This window comes from Schistocerca piceifrons, chromosome 2 (genome assembly GCF_021461385.2).
Source record: "Schistocerca piceifrons isolate TAMUIC-IGC-003096 chromosome 2, iqSchPice1.1, whole genome shotgun sequence".
NCBI classification, from domain to species: domain Eukaryota; kingdom Metazoa; phylum Arthropoda; class Insecta; order Orthoptera; family Acrididae; genus Schistocerca; species Schistocerca piceifrons.
In genome coordinates, this window is record NC_060139.1 from 472,350,417 (window position 1) to 472,371,461 (window position 21,045).

The window sequence follows — 21,045 nt, forward strand, 5'->3', positions numbered from 1 at the left end:
AATGTGAGATAAGCCTCTACATCCTTACATTTGTCCTCTAGCCATCCGTGCTTAGCCATTTTGCACTTCCTGTCGATCTCATTTGTGAGACATTTGTATTCCTTTTTGCATGCTTCATTTACTGCATTTTTATATTTCCTCCTTTCATCAATTAAGTTCAATAATTCTTCTATTACCCTAGGATTTCTACTAGCCCTCGTCTTTTTACCTACTTGATCCTCTGCTGCCTTCACTACTTCATCCCTCAAAGCTACCCATTCTTCTTCTACTGTATTTCTTTCCCCCATTCTAGTCAATTGTTCCCTTATGCTCTCCCTAAAACTCTGTACAACCTCTGGTTTAGTCAGTTTATCCAGGACCCATCTCCTTAAATTCCCACGTTTTTGCAGTTTCTTCAGTTGCGTTGTAGAAGTACATTATTGCTGAGTGTGGCATTGTTGTAGTCAGTCTGTTTTGAAACCTCTGTTAGAGTGGATGTACATACTTCATCGAGAGTGTAGAATGTATGTGCTTTGTTCTGTGTGTAATTTGTAATTAATTTTGAGAGATTAACTGGAATGCAGTAACTTGGATGAACAGTGCTCTGTTGGACAGATAGCAAGTGAAGTGTGTCACAAAACAGTTTGTGGTTCAATTTAAAAACTTAAAAAATGTCAATGACTCTGATGAAGTTAGACAAAGTTTGTTTAAATTTTGAGTAAGTTCTTGTCTAACATCAGTGTGTGAGTATCGTGAGAAGAAATATATTCTGAAGTAAAACTACATTTTTGGAAGAAAGTGCTGTGATCCACTTAAAGTTCATAAATAGCCTATTCCTAAATTTTTTTAATGACCTTTATAATTGTAATGAGGAAGCTGTTAGCATATTAGATTTCGCTTGTTCTAAGTTAGACGTATTTCCTGCTTTGAAAATAATAAAATTAAGTAGCAGAAAAAGAAAAGGAGGTACTGAAAATAAGGTACAACAAATTTCAGACAAAATTACAAGACTTGGAATACCGTAATTCTTTAATAGTACAGATACCAACATTATTTCTAAAGAAGATGAAGAAAACCTACCACCAGCATCATCTGACACTGAATATTTGAGCTTAATAGAGAAATTAAAAATTAAATGTTCAGTGACATCTAAAGAGGAAAAAATTAAAATTTTAAGTTTGCTCCCTGGCGCATGGTCAAGAGAAAAAATATTTCATGAATACAACATTTCTCAACGTCTGGTTAAACTAACCAGAAAATTTGGATACCAATGAAAAATGTTTTAAGGAAACTTTCAGTGCTTGAACTCACTCTAGTAATGAGGTCTTATTCTATATCACAGAAGCTGTCTGGAGAAATAAGTGTTCTTAACATTCACCTCCAGGTTTAGGAACAGTTGCATCTTGAAGGATGTTGGTTGAAAATATTTATTTTAAGTATGTCAAAATAATATAAATGTTAATTTCAGTGATGTTTCCACTTTTTGTATATAATTCAGTTCCTTACTTCAATTATAATTGATTATATCCTGCCAATGTCACAAATGAATAGGCAACAGCCATAAGATCAGTTGTAGAATAATGTGAATTATCTCCTCATTTTCAAAAATTCATATCTTTGTTCACAGTCAGATATCAATACTGAAATTTTTACAGTATGTTGCTATCATATAGGTGTACAAACTGTGCAAAAATCATATTTTTATATTCAGTCCCGGCTGGTCATAGTGGCTGAGCGGTTCTAGGCACTTGAGTCTGGAACCGCGTGACCGCTACGGTCGCAGGTTCGAATCCTGCCTCAGGCATGGATGTGTGTGATGTCCTTAGGTTAATTAGGTTTAAGTAGTTCTAAGTTTTAGGGGACTGATGACCTCAGATGTTAAGTCCCATAGTGCTCAGAGCCATATGAACCATATTCAGTCCCACCTGACATAACTAACCCCAAACTTTACAAAAAATGAAAATTTTCAAATTTCAAAAATTCATAAAAAGTTAAGGAAACATTTGTAAGTGTTCTTGTTCTATATGAGGCTAGTAGTGTATGATATCTAACTATAGGAAAAAACAGACTCTCATAAATCACTCCTTGTTTGTTATTTTTGGGCCTAAAAAGTAAATTTTTTTGAAAATTTGGATACCAAACTTTGGAGGTCATTTTGACTGGTTATTTTTGAATTTAGGGTATTTTGTGTAATAGACAATGTTGTAGAGGACACTTTTCTAAAAACAATCATGTCAATTGCAATGTTATAACTTAACGCAGTGTAGAGATATTCATATTTTTGCTAACGTCTCTAAACTGAAACATCGTGGCGCGCTTAAAATCGAAAATGGCCGCCATTCAGTAAAGATGAAAGGTAAAATATTGGTTAAAACTGTTTTGAACTTCTCAATTATGGGGTAATCACAAATAAAAAAAACTAAAGTACTTAAAAATGGTCAAGCAACCAACTTAATTTTTATTGGACCACTTCATTTGGATTGACCCTATTGGAACTGTTATGTGTTTGTTTCAAAAATATATATAAAATAGGCATTAAACTTCTCTTAATGACTTACAGATGATGGCATCCACATTTCTACTGAAAAGGACACTAAAAGAAAAAGAGAAGAATATGTCCTGCAGTCATAAATGTGGCATAGGACTCAGGCAGGAGATTAGAAGAATGGCAATGGAAGAAATTGAATATGCACTACCAAGTGTAATATACACAGCTGATTGCTGTTATAATAACAGAGGACATTAAAATTAGATTTAAAGACCAACAGTTCTGTGTATGAGTAATATTATTGTATTAGCTCTTTAAAGTTCATTTTGTATTTTGTTACATTCTTACTGTAGATAGCAGGAGATAAGGAAACTAAAGGATTGCTGAAGGGACCAGAATTATTGTGAATGAGGTGGGATGGATTGGGGTAGTTACAGTACCTATGGTTGGGGCAGTATAAGCAGATCCCAGACAGCGCAGAGCACTGTTTCCAATTTTCAATTGGGAAGTGCTATTGGCTACAGGCCAAAACAGTAGCTGTATACAGAACTGTGATAACAATAATACGTTTACAAAATTGTGTTATGCTATTGGCTGAGGTATGCCCACAAAGCTGCACATCCCAGCCCACTGCAACTGTCAGGGATTAACTCGTGCTGACTTAGCTAATGTGGTGATTTGAAGTACAGGCCAATTTTAATTGAACTTCAAGTTTCAAAATGCTGTAAAATCGAACTGCTGCTCATACTGATGTCAAATTTGAATAGAATATTATCAAAGAAAGGGGAAACATTATAGAAACAAAAAAAATGAATGAAACTTTTCCCAGGTAGTGTTATAATGAAAGTAGGTTCAGCTCTGACAGATGAATTGTGATACAATGGCAATGATATGAGTTACATATCAAACCATCTGTACTGAGCCACATGTATGACCACACAAGTTTGGTATTGTGGCAGTGTTAGTTGAGTAATTCCATACACCACACTAAGGATTGGAAAAGTTGGTGTCTAATTGTCCTAAGGCTAAAATCTGCATAAAAAGCAACAATGACAGGAGTTTTTAATTATCCTGAGGCCAAAAACTGCATAAAAAGCAACAATGAAATCAGTTTTAATTGTTGTGAGACAGAGACTAAGACAGGCTCAATATGCTGCCCACCCTCTTCTGCCACAAGTTGAAATCAAGAAACAGCATGTTCCACAACAGATGGAGCACCTCAGGGGTCTCACACAGAATGCACTGCTCATGGATGCTTTCAGTTCAGCTGTGTTTGTAACTGGAGCACTGAACATAGCACCTTTCAGGTAACGCAATGGCTGGAAGTCACACGAGTTAAGATCAGGAGATCTGGATGGCCAGGATGTAAGAAAATGATGGCTGATAATTCTAGTATTTCCAAAATGCCTCTGAAACAGCTGCCTCACAGGCTGTGCAGTGCGCTGAGGATCACTGTCTTGCATAAAAATTATCCTACCCACTCATCTATGCTGTTGAAGAGTTATAATGACATTATTGTGTATAAGACTCTTAATAGCAATTACCAGTGATGGCACAGGTAACAGGAAACAGAGAACCCATCTGAAAAAAATATGCCCCTACAATAGACAATGCTGTCAAGTTGCACCACACATTTACCTTTGGAGAATGAACTGTACCATTTGATGTGCAAGCGGAATTTCTGTTGCACATATCTGCTGTTCTGTGTCTTAACATGTCCTTGGAGATGGAAATGGGCTTCCTCTGTCCACAAAATATACCATGGCCATTTGTTGTCCACTTCCATGCAAGCAAGAAATCCTAGAGAAAATATTTGCCTTACTGGCAGGTCAGCCTGAAGAAACTGCTGAACATGAGTAATTTTGTATGGGTAGCAATGCAGGATGTTTTGTAGAATTTTATGTACCATGCTCACAGGCATGTCCAAAGTTTGGGCAATTTGCTGTTCACTGCATATTTCCACACTGCCATTCTCTTGCAATTCTGTGGCCACACCTTCTACTGATGTCGCATCAGTTGTTTTCCTCCCTCTGCCACATTGCACTTCAAAATAACATACCCTTTCAAATTTTGTAATCATATCTACAGACCCTTGACAACCATTGGACACATGGCTTTTTTCACATCCTTGAGTGTTTGGAACTTATGCAAAGCTGCTGGCACTGAGGCATCATTCATGTAAAAGCAGTCTGTCAGCAGTGTACGACCCTCCATTGAAGCAGTCATGCCAGGCACCTCAGATGCAAACTGAGGAACAGTTGTCTTCTATTTTGCATATTCTGTCACTTACAGCACCATCTAGTTGTAAACTTTTCTTTAATTTTTTCCCCATAATGTTTTCCCCTTATTCAATAGTTTTCAAATTTTTTGTCATTCTGAGCAGTGGTTCATTTTTTTGCAGTGTGTTGAAACTTGAACTTTAATTATAATCTCCCTGTGGTATGCTGATCCTGAGATTTAAATAATCTGTTTGACAAGGTTGTTAAAACAAGAAAGAAAAACAGGAAATAAATAAATCCTTTATTAAAAAATGTCTGTGTGACACTGGATGAGATTATTTTTACAGATGGTAACTGGTAAAAGATAAGTTCAATTATCATCATCAATCAAATTGTATACCATATCAATTAAGAAGCTACTTAAGTAATTAATCTTACATATGTCACTATGTTGGCTACAAATATTGTGTATGATACAATGGACAGAAAACTCAGCCAGAGATATTTCTAAAGACATAATATTTAGGTAAAAGTGTATCTGTTGCTGATTATACAGTATGAAAGAAAACATGAGTGATCTGAGGCAAACAGTAGTTTATTTTTATGATTGTATCTAGTGTGAAATTGCAACATACTATATGTGATGCAGAATACATAATGCACAGAATAGCAATGATGCTCTTGATTATCTTATATAATGTGTAGGATTAAAAAAGTTGTAGGCATTGCTTACTTTGCATTTATGATTGTTTTTATTTCAAATTGTATTATGTGTAGCAAATCCAGCTTAGTATCCAGAAGCTATAAAAGCAAGAAAAGACAATAAACATGACTGTTCAGCAACAAATATTAATAATAATTTTTAAAAATTCTGTTATCATATCTTGAAGTTGATATTTTTTCATGAATAACAAATGGTGTAAAAACAACAAGTGAACCAAATAACTTCATGTATCATGCCAAGAAATGAAATTTAAAATAGCAAGTGACATGCTGTAAATAACTAAGCATTTATCTGTAAACATGCCACAGATGCTATAGTTATTTATTTAGTCTGTCTTATTAGTAAAACAATGACTCACCTCACTTGTCAAATCTCCTCATTATACTTCTTTTTACCAAAATTAACTATTTTTGAAATTTGGTGCTCTTTTTTCAACAAAGGCTGTCACCCCTTCCTTGCGGTCGTCCTACCACAAAGAAACAAGAATCAGTTACTTTCATATTAGTAAAATACTGAAAAATTGTGTATTGGAAAAAACAATAGAATGAGTAAAGATAAACAATCATCATTTTGTGGAGGTTTGAACGTTAGATGGGAGCATAAATAAGAACCAAAAACCTATAGAACAACCTATAAACTGGACCAGTTCGGTCACATTGCTGGAACTATGTAACTCTCTGTGTGTGTGTGTGTGTGTGTGTGTGTGTGTGTGTGTGTGTGTGAGATTAACTGCTCAATGCCTCCACTATGATGTAAGTGGCCCCATTGAGTCATTCCATTGTTTAAACTACTGAGTCAGAATTGCTCACCAATACTTACTTTCAGGAGGCAAAATATGAGGTTTGGAGTTTTAATAGTGGTATCTATTTATTTACAGCTCGTACAAAATAGATTTGTGTTTCAGAGTTTTACTGACCTTCAAAGTAGTCACCAGCATTGTGTATAACCCGTTGCCAGTGATGTGGAAGCCGTAGGATACTCTTTGCAATGCCAGTTGTGTTGACAGTCTGAGCGGCGCGGTCTATTACCCGACAAATTTGTAGCAGTTCTGAAGCGAATGCCGTGAATTGTTTCCTTCAGTTTAGAAATCGAGTTGAACTCACGAGGGCTTAAGTCAGGGGAGTGCAGTAGGTGGTATAGCACTTCGCAGCCCCATCAGTCAAACAAATCAGTAACAGATTGCACTGTATGTGCTTGAGCATTGTCCTGCAAAATGATGGTCAGGTCCTGCAGAAAGTATCATCACTTCCGTCTCTAAGCTGGTCATAGGTTGTGTCCCACAAATGGAAAGCATAGAGACAGAAGTGATGGCACTTCCTGCAGAATAAGACCATCATTTTGCAGGACAATGCTCAAGCACATACAGTGCAAGCTGTTACTGATTTTTTTGACTGATGGGGCTGGTAAGTGCTATACCACCTACTGCACCCCCCTTAATTAAGCCCTTGTGAGTTCAACTCAGTTTCTAAACTGAAGGAAACACTTCACGGCATTTGCTTCAGAACTGCTACAAATTCGCTGGGCAATAGACCGCGCCACTCAGGCTGCCAATACAACGGGCACTGCTAAGAGTATCCTACGATTTCCACACCACTGGCAACATGTTATACACAATTTTGGTAACTCCTTTGAAGGTTAGTAAAACTTTGAAACACATATCTATTTTGTATGAGCTGCAAACAAATAGTTGTCACTATTGAAGTTCCAACCCTAGTATTTAGCTGATTTGGCAAGAAGTGTATTCCCAAGAGAACATCTGCAAGGGAGTGTATAAATTATAGAACACTAGCCCTTCTATTGTGTGCACATTACTGCCAATAATTAAAGAGAGGACTAAAAAGAAAATAAATTGAAACTTAGGATAATGATCAGTTTGGCTGCAGTTTTGGAAAAGTAATGAGGGTAGCAATATTGGCACCATGTTAAATTTTGACAAAAGAAACATATAAACCACTTATTGACATAAAAAAAGCATTTAATGTGACTAATTGGGATTTTTTATTATTCTAAACAATGCACAGAGTAAGATTTGATTGGAAGGACAGGCAATTAATTTAGCATATATACAATAGTCAAAGTACTGAACTGGATATTAATGGTAGCAAGAAAGAAGTAAAAGCCAGAAGGAGGTTAAGGCAGGGCTGCCTTCTATCATCTTACTTATTTAATATGCTCTCGGGGAGGCAATATTAACAATGAAAGAAAAGACACTTGGAATGAAAAGTTATGGTTTTCATAGTCACTGCATCAGATTTGCAGACGATATTGCAATAGTGGCAGACTCAGACAAAGAACTAAATAAAATGCTTAAGGTCTTAAAACAACAGATAAAAAAATAAGTGTCAAGAAGACACAAGTCATCTCTGTATGGAGAAGAAAGGAGGTGGAGGTCAGGTTGGCATAAAAGCAGGCAGTGAGCAACTTGAGAAAGTAGCCAAATTTTACTATCTTGGTAGTAATGTGGAGGAAAACAATTGATGTATTAAGGAAATCAAGAGAAGAATAGCACTGGCCAAGAATGCCTTCCACAACAAAAAGAACCTTCTACTGAACAAGCACATCAGCTTCCACACTAAGAAAAGATTTGTAAAGACATTTGTGTGGAGTGAAACTTCCTGGCAGATTAAAACTGTGTGCCCGACCGAGACTCGAACTCGGGACCTTTGCCTTTCGCGGGCAAGTGCTCTACCAACTGAGCTACCTAGTTCTGCAAGGTTCGCAGGAGAGCTTCTGTAAAGTTTGGAAGGTAGGAGATGAGGTACTGGCAGAAGTAAAGCTGTGAGTACCGGCCGTGAGTCGTGCTTCGGTAGCTCAGTTGGTAGAGCACTTGCCCGCGAAAGGCAAAGGTCCCGAGTTCGAGTCTCGGTCGGGCACACAGTTTTAATCTGCCAGGAAGTTTCATATCAGCGCACACTCCGCTGCAGAGTGAAAATCTCATTCTGGAAACATCCCCCAGGCTGTGGCTAAGCCATGTCTCTGCAATATCCTTTCTTTCAGGAGTGCTAGTTCTACAAGGTTCGCAGGAGAGCTTCTGTAAAGTTTGGAAGGTAGGAGACGAGGTACTGGCAGAAGTAAAGCTGTGAGTACCGGCCGTGAGTCGTGCTTCGGTAGCTCAGTTGGTAGAGCACTTGCCCGCGAAAGGCAAAGGTCCCGAGTTCGAGTCTCGGTCGGGCACACAGTTTTAATCTGCCAGGAAGTTTCATATCAGCGCACACTCCGCTGCAGAGTGAAAATCTCATTTGTGTGGAGTGTCCTGACTTACAGATGTGATATCTGGACATTAGGAAAGCTAGAGAAAGCTCGCCCCAAAGCTATATAAATGTGGTTCTGGAAGAGAGTTACAAGAACTAACTGGACTGGCAGAAAAATGAATGCAATGATTTTACAGAAAATAGAAGAGAGGAAAGTACTGTTGCAAGTAATAGGCCAAAGCAGCATACATTAGACGTTTGATTAAACATGATATTCTTGTACAAATTATTTTCAAATGCAAGCTCCCAGGAAAGAAAATGATGGGACGAATGAGAACATTTATTTAAAAAATATGATCAGTGAAACGGGATGTTCTTCACACATTGAGATGAAGAAGACTGCTGAAGACAGAAAGCTATGATTGCAGAGAGAAGGCTTAGCCTTCTGCAAGAAGAAGAATAGACACATATAAAAGAACAAGGTATTATCCTAAATTTTGGATTTTTTAGTTACTTTGGGAGAAGAGAGGTATTTGTTGGGAAAGGTGAAAATGGAAGGATAGATCACTGAACTGCAAAATGAGAGGACTACTTCTGTAGTGAGGGGAGAAAAATATCTCTCATTCAAATCCCAATCCAACTGTCCACATTTAGGTTTTCTGTGTTTGATTAAGGTAAATGCTAGGGGATGGTTCCTTTAAAACTCTACTCTACTCCCTCCCATTCTCTCAGCAGTTAAAAAAAAAAAACTGAAAATAATAAATTCTCCCTTCCCTACCCTCGCACCATCCTGAGTTTCTTCCCTATAGTGGTGCCATGAGACATCACTATGGAGACTCAGTAGATGGTGCAACATTAGTGTTGACCACTGTGGTACCATTACCCAAATGGGGCTTGTAGTCAGGAGTACCCTCTGATGAGACAATACGTAAAAGCCAGTCCAAGACCAGTCTGAGTTTGTTGTAATGTGGTCTGTGGAGTGCACAGCAAGTGTACTATAAGTTTGGTTAAAGTGTTTATATTGTGAGCTCTATTTGTGATAGGAGGAACTGTGGTATGGCATGAATGGAATCTGCATTGGAATATGGACTTAGAATAGCTCACAACATTTCCAAGGAGTGGTGAATAAATCAGGGCAAGCCTTCATTGTTTGTGTGTAGACCTTCTTTTACAAAGTGGCAATGTCTTGGAACCCATGATGTGTGCAAATTGAATCCCAAAAATCATGATGAGAGTGTGAATTTTCAACCGTGGAACAATTACAACAGCTAGTAACATACACTAGGCAGGATTATGAGGAGCTAACAATGACTGTATTACAGGTAATATAAGTTCAAATGGCTCTGAGCACTATGAGACTTAACTTCTGAGGTCATCAGTCCCCTAGAACTTAGAACTACTTAAACCTAACCTAACCTAAGGACATCACACACAGCCACGCCCGAGGCAGGATTCGAACCTGCGACCGTAGCAGTGCGGTTCCAGACTGTAGCGCCTAGAACCACTCAGCCACCCTGGCTGGCGAAATATAAGTATTAGTGAATGTAGCAGGAACATTTCCCACACCACCCATGTTTACATCTTCTCCACCATTTAACACTTTCCACACAGCTCATATGCAATACATTCTCACAAATGCACCTACAGCACCAGAGGCCAAATTCTTGTCAGAAAATGCTGAACTGTATCACATAATACAAAAATTAGAGCCATGTAAAAGTCTGGATGAATTCCAAGTGCCTAGAATATTTTCTGTTCCATAAGAACACTAGCTTTTTATCTGCAACTTCACTTAAAGAAATGAATAATGCACAATGTGAAGTAGAAACTTACCCCTACCATCCCCAGGATGAACTCCTTGCAAAGTCAGTCCATTGTACCCTATTCAGTACACCTAATCTCACATAGGCATATCTTCAAGTTCCCTTGGTGCAGAATCACAAGCTTACTTATCACTCAGTATTCCAAATCTTCTTTAATATTAATATTTGTTGCATCTGAAAATCTCTTCAGCCCCTACCATATTACAGTCTTTTAAAGATCATATACTACAGGGTATTTCAAATTGTGCTGCATATCTTGGTGATATCGTGGTTACAGGTGCATTTCTAGAGGGCCATCTCCAAACTTAAGGCTCTTGTTCCAGAGGCTGGCAATAAAAGGACTAAAATGCAATCTGTGCCAATGTTTTTTCTTGCAACTCCTTGATGTTCTTGAGGTTCAACCTCTCAGCTTATGGATCTGAATAAATGGAAGATTCAATTCAATTCAATTCAATACAAATTCAATTTTTATTACATCAAGGCCACCACAAGCAAGAAACGATGTCCTGCACTGCCCTCTGTGATTTTCTACCAGTTTACAGGGGCACCTTGGTATAAGGCCATGGCCTGGCAGAGTGGCTTCATGACTGCCCCCAGACCACCAATTTAAACATATTGCACCCACCGCAAGTTCATGTTTTGCTGAGGCCTCTCCATTCCAGATGGGTGCATCCAATTGGGGTTCACAAGTTTAGATACCATCTAAACTGGATCTGTGGGATGACCTCTGTCTGCCATGGGTCCTTGATGTATACTGTAGCCGCTGTACATGCTAATCTGTAGCATCACCAGTTTTTCTACCACTGGCAGACCTTTGATCTCAAGGCAGCTCTGATCCCAGGGCAGCTCGAACAACTTCCACTGAGCCTCGTCCTACTCCAGCCTTTCCCAACGTTAGTGTTGACTGCTGTGGTGCCACTACCCGAATGGTGCTTCTTATCAGGAGAATTCTTCAACAAGACAATGCCAAGCTCGAGCACACAAGATGGCACAGGACTGGTGCAAACAGTGAAATGTATGCTTCCTGACAGATTAAAACTGTGTGCCAGACCAAGACTCGAACTCGGGACCTTTGCCTTTCGCGGGCAAGTGCTCTACAAACTGAGCTACCCGCGAAAGGCAAAGGTCCCGAGTTTGAGTCTCGGTCCGGCACACAGTTTTAATCTGTCAGGAAGTTTCATATCAGCATACACTCTGCTGCAGAGTGAAAATCTCATTTGTGAAATATATGCTGATTGACATATCTTCCTGGTTTGTGATGTTCGAATTTCAGGTTGTGATTATTACTGATGGAACTCTGATACTGCATGAATTTGACTTGGGTTGGATGGCTAGCTCTAAGATAGCAAGTATGCTCTGGAAGTGTGCTGTAATGTATCTCAAACTGTCTAATAAATCAGATTTAGTCTCCATTAGCTCTGTCTCTCTTCTCTCTCTCTTCTCTCTCTTCTCTCTCTTCTCTCTCTTCTCTCTCTTCTCTCTCTTCTCTCTCTTCTCTCTCTTCTCTCTCTTCTCTCTCTTCTCTCTCTTCTCTGTGTGTGTGTGTGTGTGTGTGTGTGTGTGTGTGTGTGTGTGTGTGTTTGTGTCTGTCATCACCATCATGTACAGGAAAGTTCTATTCCTTGGACACTGTCCTCAGGGCATGTACACAAGAACAGTGAAAGCTGAGAGACGTTTTTAAAAGAATGTATACTCAGTACACTATATGATGAGTGAACTGCGACATGCCAGCAATGCCAGCTGAGAAGGCCAATACCAACAGAAAAAAACAGAGTAGCACCTATCACATATGCTGGACTCATTTATGGGAATCACAAAAATGCCTGAAAAATTAAATGTCTGCAGTGCCTATTAAATATAACTTATGTCTCTAGAAACCAACTGTTTGCCAAATATCCTGCAAAAATTTTATGTCATATTTTGGACAAGCTATAATAATTGTAGAAGACAATATCAAGAGTACCAAAGGTGCATCCAACTCTCACAACCAACTAAATTGATTCTCAACAAGCAGTGCCTCATCTTCAAGCAGGTAATGACATGTGGAAACACCAGCATCAATGAGAATGTCAATGAGAATGCCAGAAAAAAACAATAACATGGAACTCACATAATACTATGTGCAGAAATCTGGCTAAAGCCCAAAATTAACACTAGGGAGATTTTTGGATTAAATCTAAGTACATATCAAAGGAATAGGCTAATGGAAAATTGAGGTGGCATAGATATCATAGTAGACAAGAAACTCAAATCCACTTAGATAAAAAATGAAGCTAAAGGGTGGGTACAAACTTATGATTGTGTCCTTCTATTGACAACAAGATTCAGTCTGAAGTGTAACAGAAAATGCTAAAGGAAAGCTCAGCTATCTATGAAGTAGGTTTGTTCCACAATCATACTAACATCTTTGGAGGAAACTTTAATTATCCAACTACTGAGTCAGATACTTACAGCTTTGTACTTGGTGAATGTGACAAGACATACCGTGAAACACTCATAAATGATTTCTCCGAAAAATTCTTTGAACAGAAAGTTTGAAGGCTCACTTATGCCAGAAATATATTGGATCCAGTGACAGCAAGTAGATCTGACCTAACTGAGGATGTTCACACCGAAACAGGTATCAATGACTATGAGTCAGTTGTAGCAACAATGATCACTAAAGGATAAAGGACAACCAAAAAAATATATAGAATGTCTAAATCTTCAGTGTCAAAATTTAAGGAACTCGAAACCTTATGTTCTGGGCAAGAGCATGGTGAGAAATTGAGGCTAAATTTTAGAAAAATAATTAACCATGCAATGAATAGGAATACCTATCAGATTCTCTAGAAGGGTTAGTGACTAAGTTAGCCCTTTTTTTAACCACTGTAGATATATTGAACAAAAAACTGCACCCTTTAGTTGGAAGAAAGCACACGTCATACTTGGTTACAAGAATGGTAGCAGAAGTCACCCACAGAGCTACCAGCCTATTTCTTTGATGTTCATCTGCTGCAAAGTCTTAGAACATAATCTGAGTTCAAATACAGGCTTATTACAAATGACTGAAGCGATTTCACAGCTCTACAATAACTTTATTATTTGAGATATTTTCACAATGCTTTGCACACACATACAAAAACTCAAAAAGTTTTTTTAGGCATTCACAAATGTTCGATATGTGCCCCTTTAGTGATTCGGCAGACATCAAGCCGATAATCAAGTCCCTCCAACACTCGGCGCAGCATGTCCCCATCAATGAGTTCGAAAGCATCGTTGATGCGAGCTCGCAGTTCTGGCACGTTTCTTGGTAGAGGAGGTTTAAACACTGAATCTTTCACATAACCCCACAGAAAGAAATCGCATGGGGTTAAGTCGGGAGAGTGTGGAGGCCATGACGTGAATTGCTGATCATGATCTCAACCACGACCGATCCATCGGTTTTCCAATCTCCTGTTTAAGAAATGCCGAACATCATGATGGAAGTGCAGTGGAGCACCATCCTGCTGAAATATGAAGTCGGCGCTGTCGGTCTCCAGTTGTGGCATGAGCCAATTTTCCAGCATGTCCAGATACACGCAGAAGAAAAAGGGGCCGTAAACTTTAAACCGTGAGATTGCACAAAACACGTTAACTTTTGGTGAATTGCGAATTTGCTGCACGAATGAGTGAGGATTCTCTACCGCCCAGATTCGCACATTGTGTCTGTTCACTTCACCATTAAGAAAAAATGTTGCTTCATCACTGAAAACAAGTTTCGCACTGAACACATCCTCTTCCATGAGCTGTTGCAACCAAAAATTCAAAGCGTTTGAACTCCTGTACCACCTCGTACAATAGCTACAGTCAACCATCCGTTGCCATGGGTAAAGGAATCATTGATGTCAATGCTGAAGTTCAGTCTGCAACCATGAAAGACACATGGTCCGTCGACTAGTGCAGTGGCAGCAATGTTCTTCACAGTATTCTTCTTCTTGTCTGCAGCAGATGTTGTGAATTCGATGTGAATATGTAAAATTTGTTGGAGACTGTACTTTGTATTTTCATAAATAAACTGATCTGTAGCGTAGCTTAAAAACGGACAAGAGTACATCTAGAAGCTGTAGGCATAGAGCCAGAACAGCATGTTCCACGTTAAAGTTCTTATCAATTTGACCTTTGACCCCCAGCGCGTGAGGCTGGCTTACGCAATCCTGGCAGCGCGCCAGCCGCGGACTTAGCGCACAGCGGACGGGAGTACCTAGTATGGCTAGTGCTCCCGTCCGGGATAACGGGCGGCTGGCACTGTGAAATATTCTAAGTCCGAATCAAGGTCACGCGCTATCGCGCGTCTATAAAAGCGAGCAAGGCCCGCGGAGCGGATCACTCGCGCTACTGCTGCTGCACAGGCAACTGCATTGAACGCTGCCAAGATGCCGTACAGAAGGTACCATCGACGTTCACGTCAAACAGTCTACAAAACAATTGAAAACATCGAATTCACAACATCTGCTGCAGACAAGAAGAAGAATACTGTGAAGAACATTGCTGCCACTGCACTAGTCGACGGACCATGTGTCTTTCATGGTTGCAGACTGAACTTCAGCATTGACATCAATGATTCCTTTACCCATGGCAACGGATGGTTGACTGTAGCTATTGTACGAGGTGGTACAGGAGTTCCTAACGTTCCTGGCCTGGAAAGTCTTGTAGACAGAGACATTATTGCCTACCGTACCTATCATATTGGTGAACTGGCAAATAAAGACTTTGGAAAATCTGTGTATATGTCACCTTCCCCATTATTAAAGGCAATAATGTCTCTGTCTACAAAACTTTCCAGGCCAGGAACGTTAGGAACTCCTGTACCACCTCGTACAATAGCTACAGTCAACCATCCGTTGCCATGGGTAAAGGAATCATTGATGTCAATGCTGAAGTTCAGTCTTCAACCATGAAAGACACATGGTCTGTCGACTAGTGCAGTGGCAGCAATGTTCTTCACAGTATTCTTCTTCTTGTCTGCAGCAGATGTTGTGAATTCGATGTTTTCAATTGTTTTGTAGACTGTTTGACGTGAACATCGACGGTACCTTCTGTACGGTTTCTTGGCAGCGTTCAATGCAGTTGCCTGTGCAGCAGCAGCAGCGCGAGTGATCCGCTCCGCGGGCCTCGCTGCACAGAAAGCTTGTAGAAAGCTTGAAGTTGATTACAAATTTGATGAGGCAAGAACTCCATGAAGAACGTATTCACATGTGCAGTTTTTTATATCAGTGACTGTCATCCTGAACTATGGTGTTCCATCACAAATACATTCCAAGGGATTTCCTATATTTGATTGATAAGATTTCTAACAAGATCCAAGCAAACTGAATGCAGATTGGACCCTTCTCTTAAACTAAAACCTTAGTCTCTGTTAATTAACTTATCTCACTCTAAACTCAATTATCTCCTTTACTAAGCTGTCCTATAAGACCTGCACTTGCATCACGAAGCATCTACATCATATCCATTCTCTGAAGACCACTGTTAAGTGCATGGCAGCAGGTACTTACACTTACCACTATATCTTGTATTAGATTTTCTTCCCAGTCTATTCATGTATACATTGGGAAAAGAATGATGTTTAAAAGCCACTTTACACATGTCACTTAGTCTACTCTTGTCATTGGTTTCTCTCCAGAAGTAGTGCTTAGGAGGCTTAGAATTTCTAGATTCTTTACTTAATGCTGTTTGCAAGGGCGCCCTCGTGGGGTAGTTTGCATCTATTTCAAATGTCTACTGGTTCAGGTTTTTCAACATATACATGAAATCCTCCTGTGACTACTGCATTCTCCTAGTGTCCCAGTGAACCAAAGTCTGCCACCCACTTTACTTATGAGTGAGTTTGTGCAATCATTCCATGTAATATCTCAACAAATTGTTACATCCAGATATTTGTATGAACTGACTGACTGCAGTGGTAACTTTCTAATATTTTAGTCATGGAATACTACATTTTCTGAATTTTGTGAAGTGTGAAATTTTACATTTACAAAAACCAAATACAAGTTGTCAATCTTAGCACCAGTTTGAAACCGTATCAAGATGTAACAATATTTATGGACCATATTTCAGACAGCCTATCATTATAGATAGCTGCATCATCTGCAGAAGTCTGAGCTTACTATTAATATTGTCTCTTAGGTCATTAATATAGGGTGTATATAAAGTCTGGGAACACTTTCAATTATTTATTGTACTGTTTTCCACAAAAACTAACCAAGGTTAGAGCAAAGTCTACAAAGAAGCCATGGGTTACTCAAGGAATAGGGGTATCTTGTGAAACAAAAAGAAAACTGTATCTGTCAATCCAAAACAGTTCTGATGTTGATGCTATAGCACATTACAAGAAATACTGCAAAATATTAAAGACTATAATACAACCATCAAAGCAAATATATTACAAGGAAAAGATAGTCATATCAGATAACAAAATAAATTATGTACACAAGAAACAGAAAAGGCCCCAATATACTTCGTTGGGGCATACAGCATTGAAGTACCTTATGAGTTGATTAGTTGTTACCAACTGTTCATTTCATTTATACGTTAGTTTGACACAGTGTTTCCTGTCTCTCAAATAGGAGGTAAGTAGTTGTAAGGCTACCGCTCTCATACCATATGCTTCTAATTTATGCAGTAGAATGGTATGATTCACGGTATCAAAAGCTTTACTCATATTAGGACGGTGCCTGTTACTTTGTCTCCTTCATCTAGCTTCTTTAATATTTAATGTATAAAAATTTCTACTACTATTACAGTAAATTATTATTGGCTGCATTATGTCATGGTGGCATAGCAAAGCCACAAAACTTCCATACAGTCCTAGAGATCATGTCAATATCTGTCACTGAAGTATATTGGTAGTAATACTGATTTTGTTAGATGGCAGATAATTCAGCTGATTTCTCTGTTGCCCTTTCAGAATCAGGTACCTATGTCTGTGCATCTACCTACTAGGACTCTGTCATCAAAGAAGCCAATGAGATCAAAATGTGTAACCATCGTATTAACCAGAAGAGTGGCTTCATCCTTAGTGGCACATATCAACAGGCACTTGATGCTGAAGGGAAACAGAGAAATCAGCTGAACTAACCATCATCTAATGAAATCAGCATTGCTACCATTGTTCTTCAGTCACTGATATTGACATTATCTCTCATAACATATGGAAATTCCATGAGCTCATGATGTCTTCATGACATAATTTGGCCAACTATATAAAGTATCTTAAGCCAACTGAAATCTCCTGATGACGTCATGGAGGAAGTCCTTGAAAGCTCAAGATTGAATGCACATTGTCAGGTTGCATGTAAATTGTCTACATTACTGTTTCATTGGAGTACGGGTTATGAGTACCAAGATCTTTCTTTGAACAACTGTAGAAGAGAGCCTCTAAGGCTGTCAAAGTATTATGGAATAATGCCAAAATTAATTCTGTTGCAAACTCAGAACTCTAAACATTAATAACATTGCCAAAAAAGTTAAAAGATTATATCAAAAGTATATTGTGAGCTTTTTATGTTATAATGTGGGTTTTTTAACTGCATAAGTCATAGGACAATACTCAAACATTCATAAATTATGGAATCAGATATACAGGGTGTATAAAAAATAATAATCCAATTTGGCACATCTACATTTCTGAAACTAATAAACACAAACAATGAATTTTGTTTTTTGATGAACAGGACACTAAAAAAGCATTTTTCATACCTTTTCATAGGTGTTCAATATGCCCCCCTTGAGTTGCATGGCAAATGTCAATGCAGTAATCGAATTGTTCCCACACTGCAGTGAGCATGTATTGTCTTACAACTTCCACAGCTGCTGTTATATGATGTCTCTGTTCATACATTGTTGTTGGTAATGGAGGCACATCAACAGAGTCTTTTATAAACACCCACAAGAAGGAATCATATATAGTCAGTTCTGGTGACCTTGAAGGCCAGTAATGTAAGGGAGAATCATTTGGTCCAGTGTGACCGATCCATCATTCAATAATCCTTTGATTTAAAAATTCCCACACTTCTAGATGCCAGTGTGGCAGTGCCCCATCTTGTTGGTAAATGAAGTCATTCAAATCAGTCTCCAACTGTGGGAATAGAAAGTTCTCAAGCATATCGAGGTATGTGCTTCCTGTTTCCCATGAAACTGCGCAAAACACATTAAATTTTGAAGAGTTCCTTCCTGTTGTACAACTTCATGTGATTGCTCAGTACCCCATGTTCTCACATTATGATGGTTCACCTTTCCATTTAAATTGAATGTTGCCTCATCACTAAGTACCAAGTGTGGAAGGAAACTATTGTCCTCCATCTTGCCAAGAACAAAATTAAAGAACTCCACACATTATTGTTTGTCACCTTCATGAAGAGCTTGCAGTAACTGAATTTTGTATGATTTCATGTGTAAACATTGATGCAACACATGCCAGATGGACATCTGGGGGCATGTTGCGATGTTGAGCTGCTCGGCGAACGGATTTCTGCAGACTCCTTGTGAAACTATGGCAGATGCATTCGACATCTGTGTCAGGCACTTGGGGCAGCCCGATGATTTGCCTTTACACAAACAACCTGTTTCTCAGAATTGTTCATATCATCATCTAATGCTCTGTGCTGTAGTAGGATACACAATATACCTAGCATGAAAGTCACACTGAACAGTTATTACTGACCTGCTCTGCACAAAACGTAGAGCACAAAATGCTTTCTGTTGTCCCAACACCATTTTTACTAGAACTGAGGTGGGTGCACACTGCTGCTACATCGCAGGAACCATGTAAAACTCAAGAGTTTGCTCTTTCCAACAGTATGTTGTTCACACACATATCTCACATAACGTAATAGTTATGGTTTTTTAAAAATCGGATGATTCTTTTTGGTACACCCTCTATATAACCTTACTTGGTTAAATTATCTTAGCAGCAACAAATGAAGAAAAGTGCACAGTAGCTGGAAGTATAATACCACATTCATAACAATAAAGGATTACTAGTGCCTCTCGCAGGGTTGGTATATAAACTGCTAGTTTTCTTAATGTGCATTAACAACTCAATTTTCCCAGATTTCTGGAATGCGTTTGACATGGTGCCCCATTGCGGACTTTTAACGAAAATACGAGCATATGAAATAAGTTCTCAAACATGTGAGTTACTCCAGACTTCTTAAGTAATAGAACCCAGTATGTTGTCCTCAATGGTGTGTGTTCATCAGAGACAAGGTTACCATCAAGAGTGTCCCAAGGAAGTGTGACACGACCACTGTTGTTCTCTGTATACATAAATGATTTGGTGGACAGGGTGGGTAGCAACTTGCAGTTGTTTACTGATGATGCTATGCTGTATGGTAAGGTGTCAAAGCTGAGTGACTCTAGGAAGATACAAGACAACAAAATTTCTAATTGGTATGATGAATGGTAGCTAACACTAATTGAGGAAAAATGTAAGTTAATGAGGATAAAAAAATGAGGATGAGTAGGAAGAACAAACCTGTAATGTTTGAATACAGCATCTTTAGTGTCCTGCTTAATGCATTCAAGTCAATTAAGTATTTGGGCATAATGTTACAAAGCAATATGAAATGGGACAAGCATGTGAGTACTGTTGTTGGGAAGGCAAATGGCTGACTTTGGTTTATTGGGAGAATTTTAGGTAAGTTTGGTATACCAGTAAAGGAGAATGCATATAGGACGCTGGTGCAACCTGTTCTTAAGTACTGCTTGATTGTTTGGGATCTGTACCAGGTCAGATTCTACATCTACATCTACATCCATACTCCGCAAGCCACCTGACGGTGTGTGGTGGAGGGTACCTTGAGTACCTCTATCGGTTCTCCCTTCTATTCCAGTCTCGTATTGTTCATGGAAAGGATTGTCGGTATGCTTCTGTGTGGGCTCTAATCTCTCTGATTTTATCCTCATGGTCTCTTCGCGAGATATACGTAGGGGGGAGCAATATACTGCTTGACTCTTCGATGAAGGTATGTTCTTGAAACTATTTTGTAGCTAAATGATAAGGGATCTATCTTTCTATGTATTCACAGCACATTACACTTGTCTACATTGAGATTTAATTGCCATTCCCTGCACCATGCGTCAATTTGCTGCAGACCTTCCTGCATTTCAGTACAATTTTACATTGTTACAACCTCTTGATATACCACAGCATCATCCGCAAAAAGCCTCAGTGAACTTCTGATGTCATCCACAATGTCATTTATGTATATTGTGAATAGCAACGGTCCTACAACACTACTCTGCGGCACACCTGAAATCACTCTTACTTCGGAAGACTTCTTTCCATTGAGAATGACATGCTGTGTTCTGTTATCTAGGAACTCTTCAATCCAATCACACAATTGGTCTGATAGATCATATGCTCTTACTTTGTTCATTAAACGACTGTGGGGAACTGTATCGAACGCCTTGCGGAAGTCAAGGAACATGGCATCTACCTGTGAACCCGCGTCTATGGCCCTCTGAGTCTCGTGGACGAATAGTGCGAGCTGGGTTTCACATGACCGTCTTTTTCGAAACCCATGCTGATTCCTACAGAGTAGATTTCTAGTCTCCAGAAAAGTCATTATACTCGAATATAATACGAGTTCCAAAATTC

The 21,045-nt window shown here is 38.9% G+C and overlaps 1 protein-coding gene across 2 annotated transcripts in view; it reads right to left on the reverse strand.

The window, feature by feature from the left end:
- Window positions 1–4,998: 4,998 nt before the first annotated feature.
- LOC124776881 (enoyl-CoA hydratase, mitochondrial-like) overlaps window positions 4,999–21,045 on the reverse strand; it is a 79,107-nt gene continuing 63,060 nt past the window's right edge. For both annotated transcript variants that reach the window (XM_047252064.1, XM_047252065.1), the window contains exons 7-8: window positions 5,769–5,876; window positions 4,999–5,487 (exon numbers count right to left, since the gene is read on the reverse strand). In XM_047252064.1, the coding sequence (XP_047108020.1) occupies window positions 5,811–5,876 (66 nt within the window). In that variant the 3' untranslated portion in view covers window positions 4,999–5,487; window positions 5,769–5,810. The remainder of the gene's footprint in view (window positions 5,488–5,768; window positions 5,877–21,045) is intronic.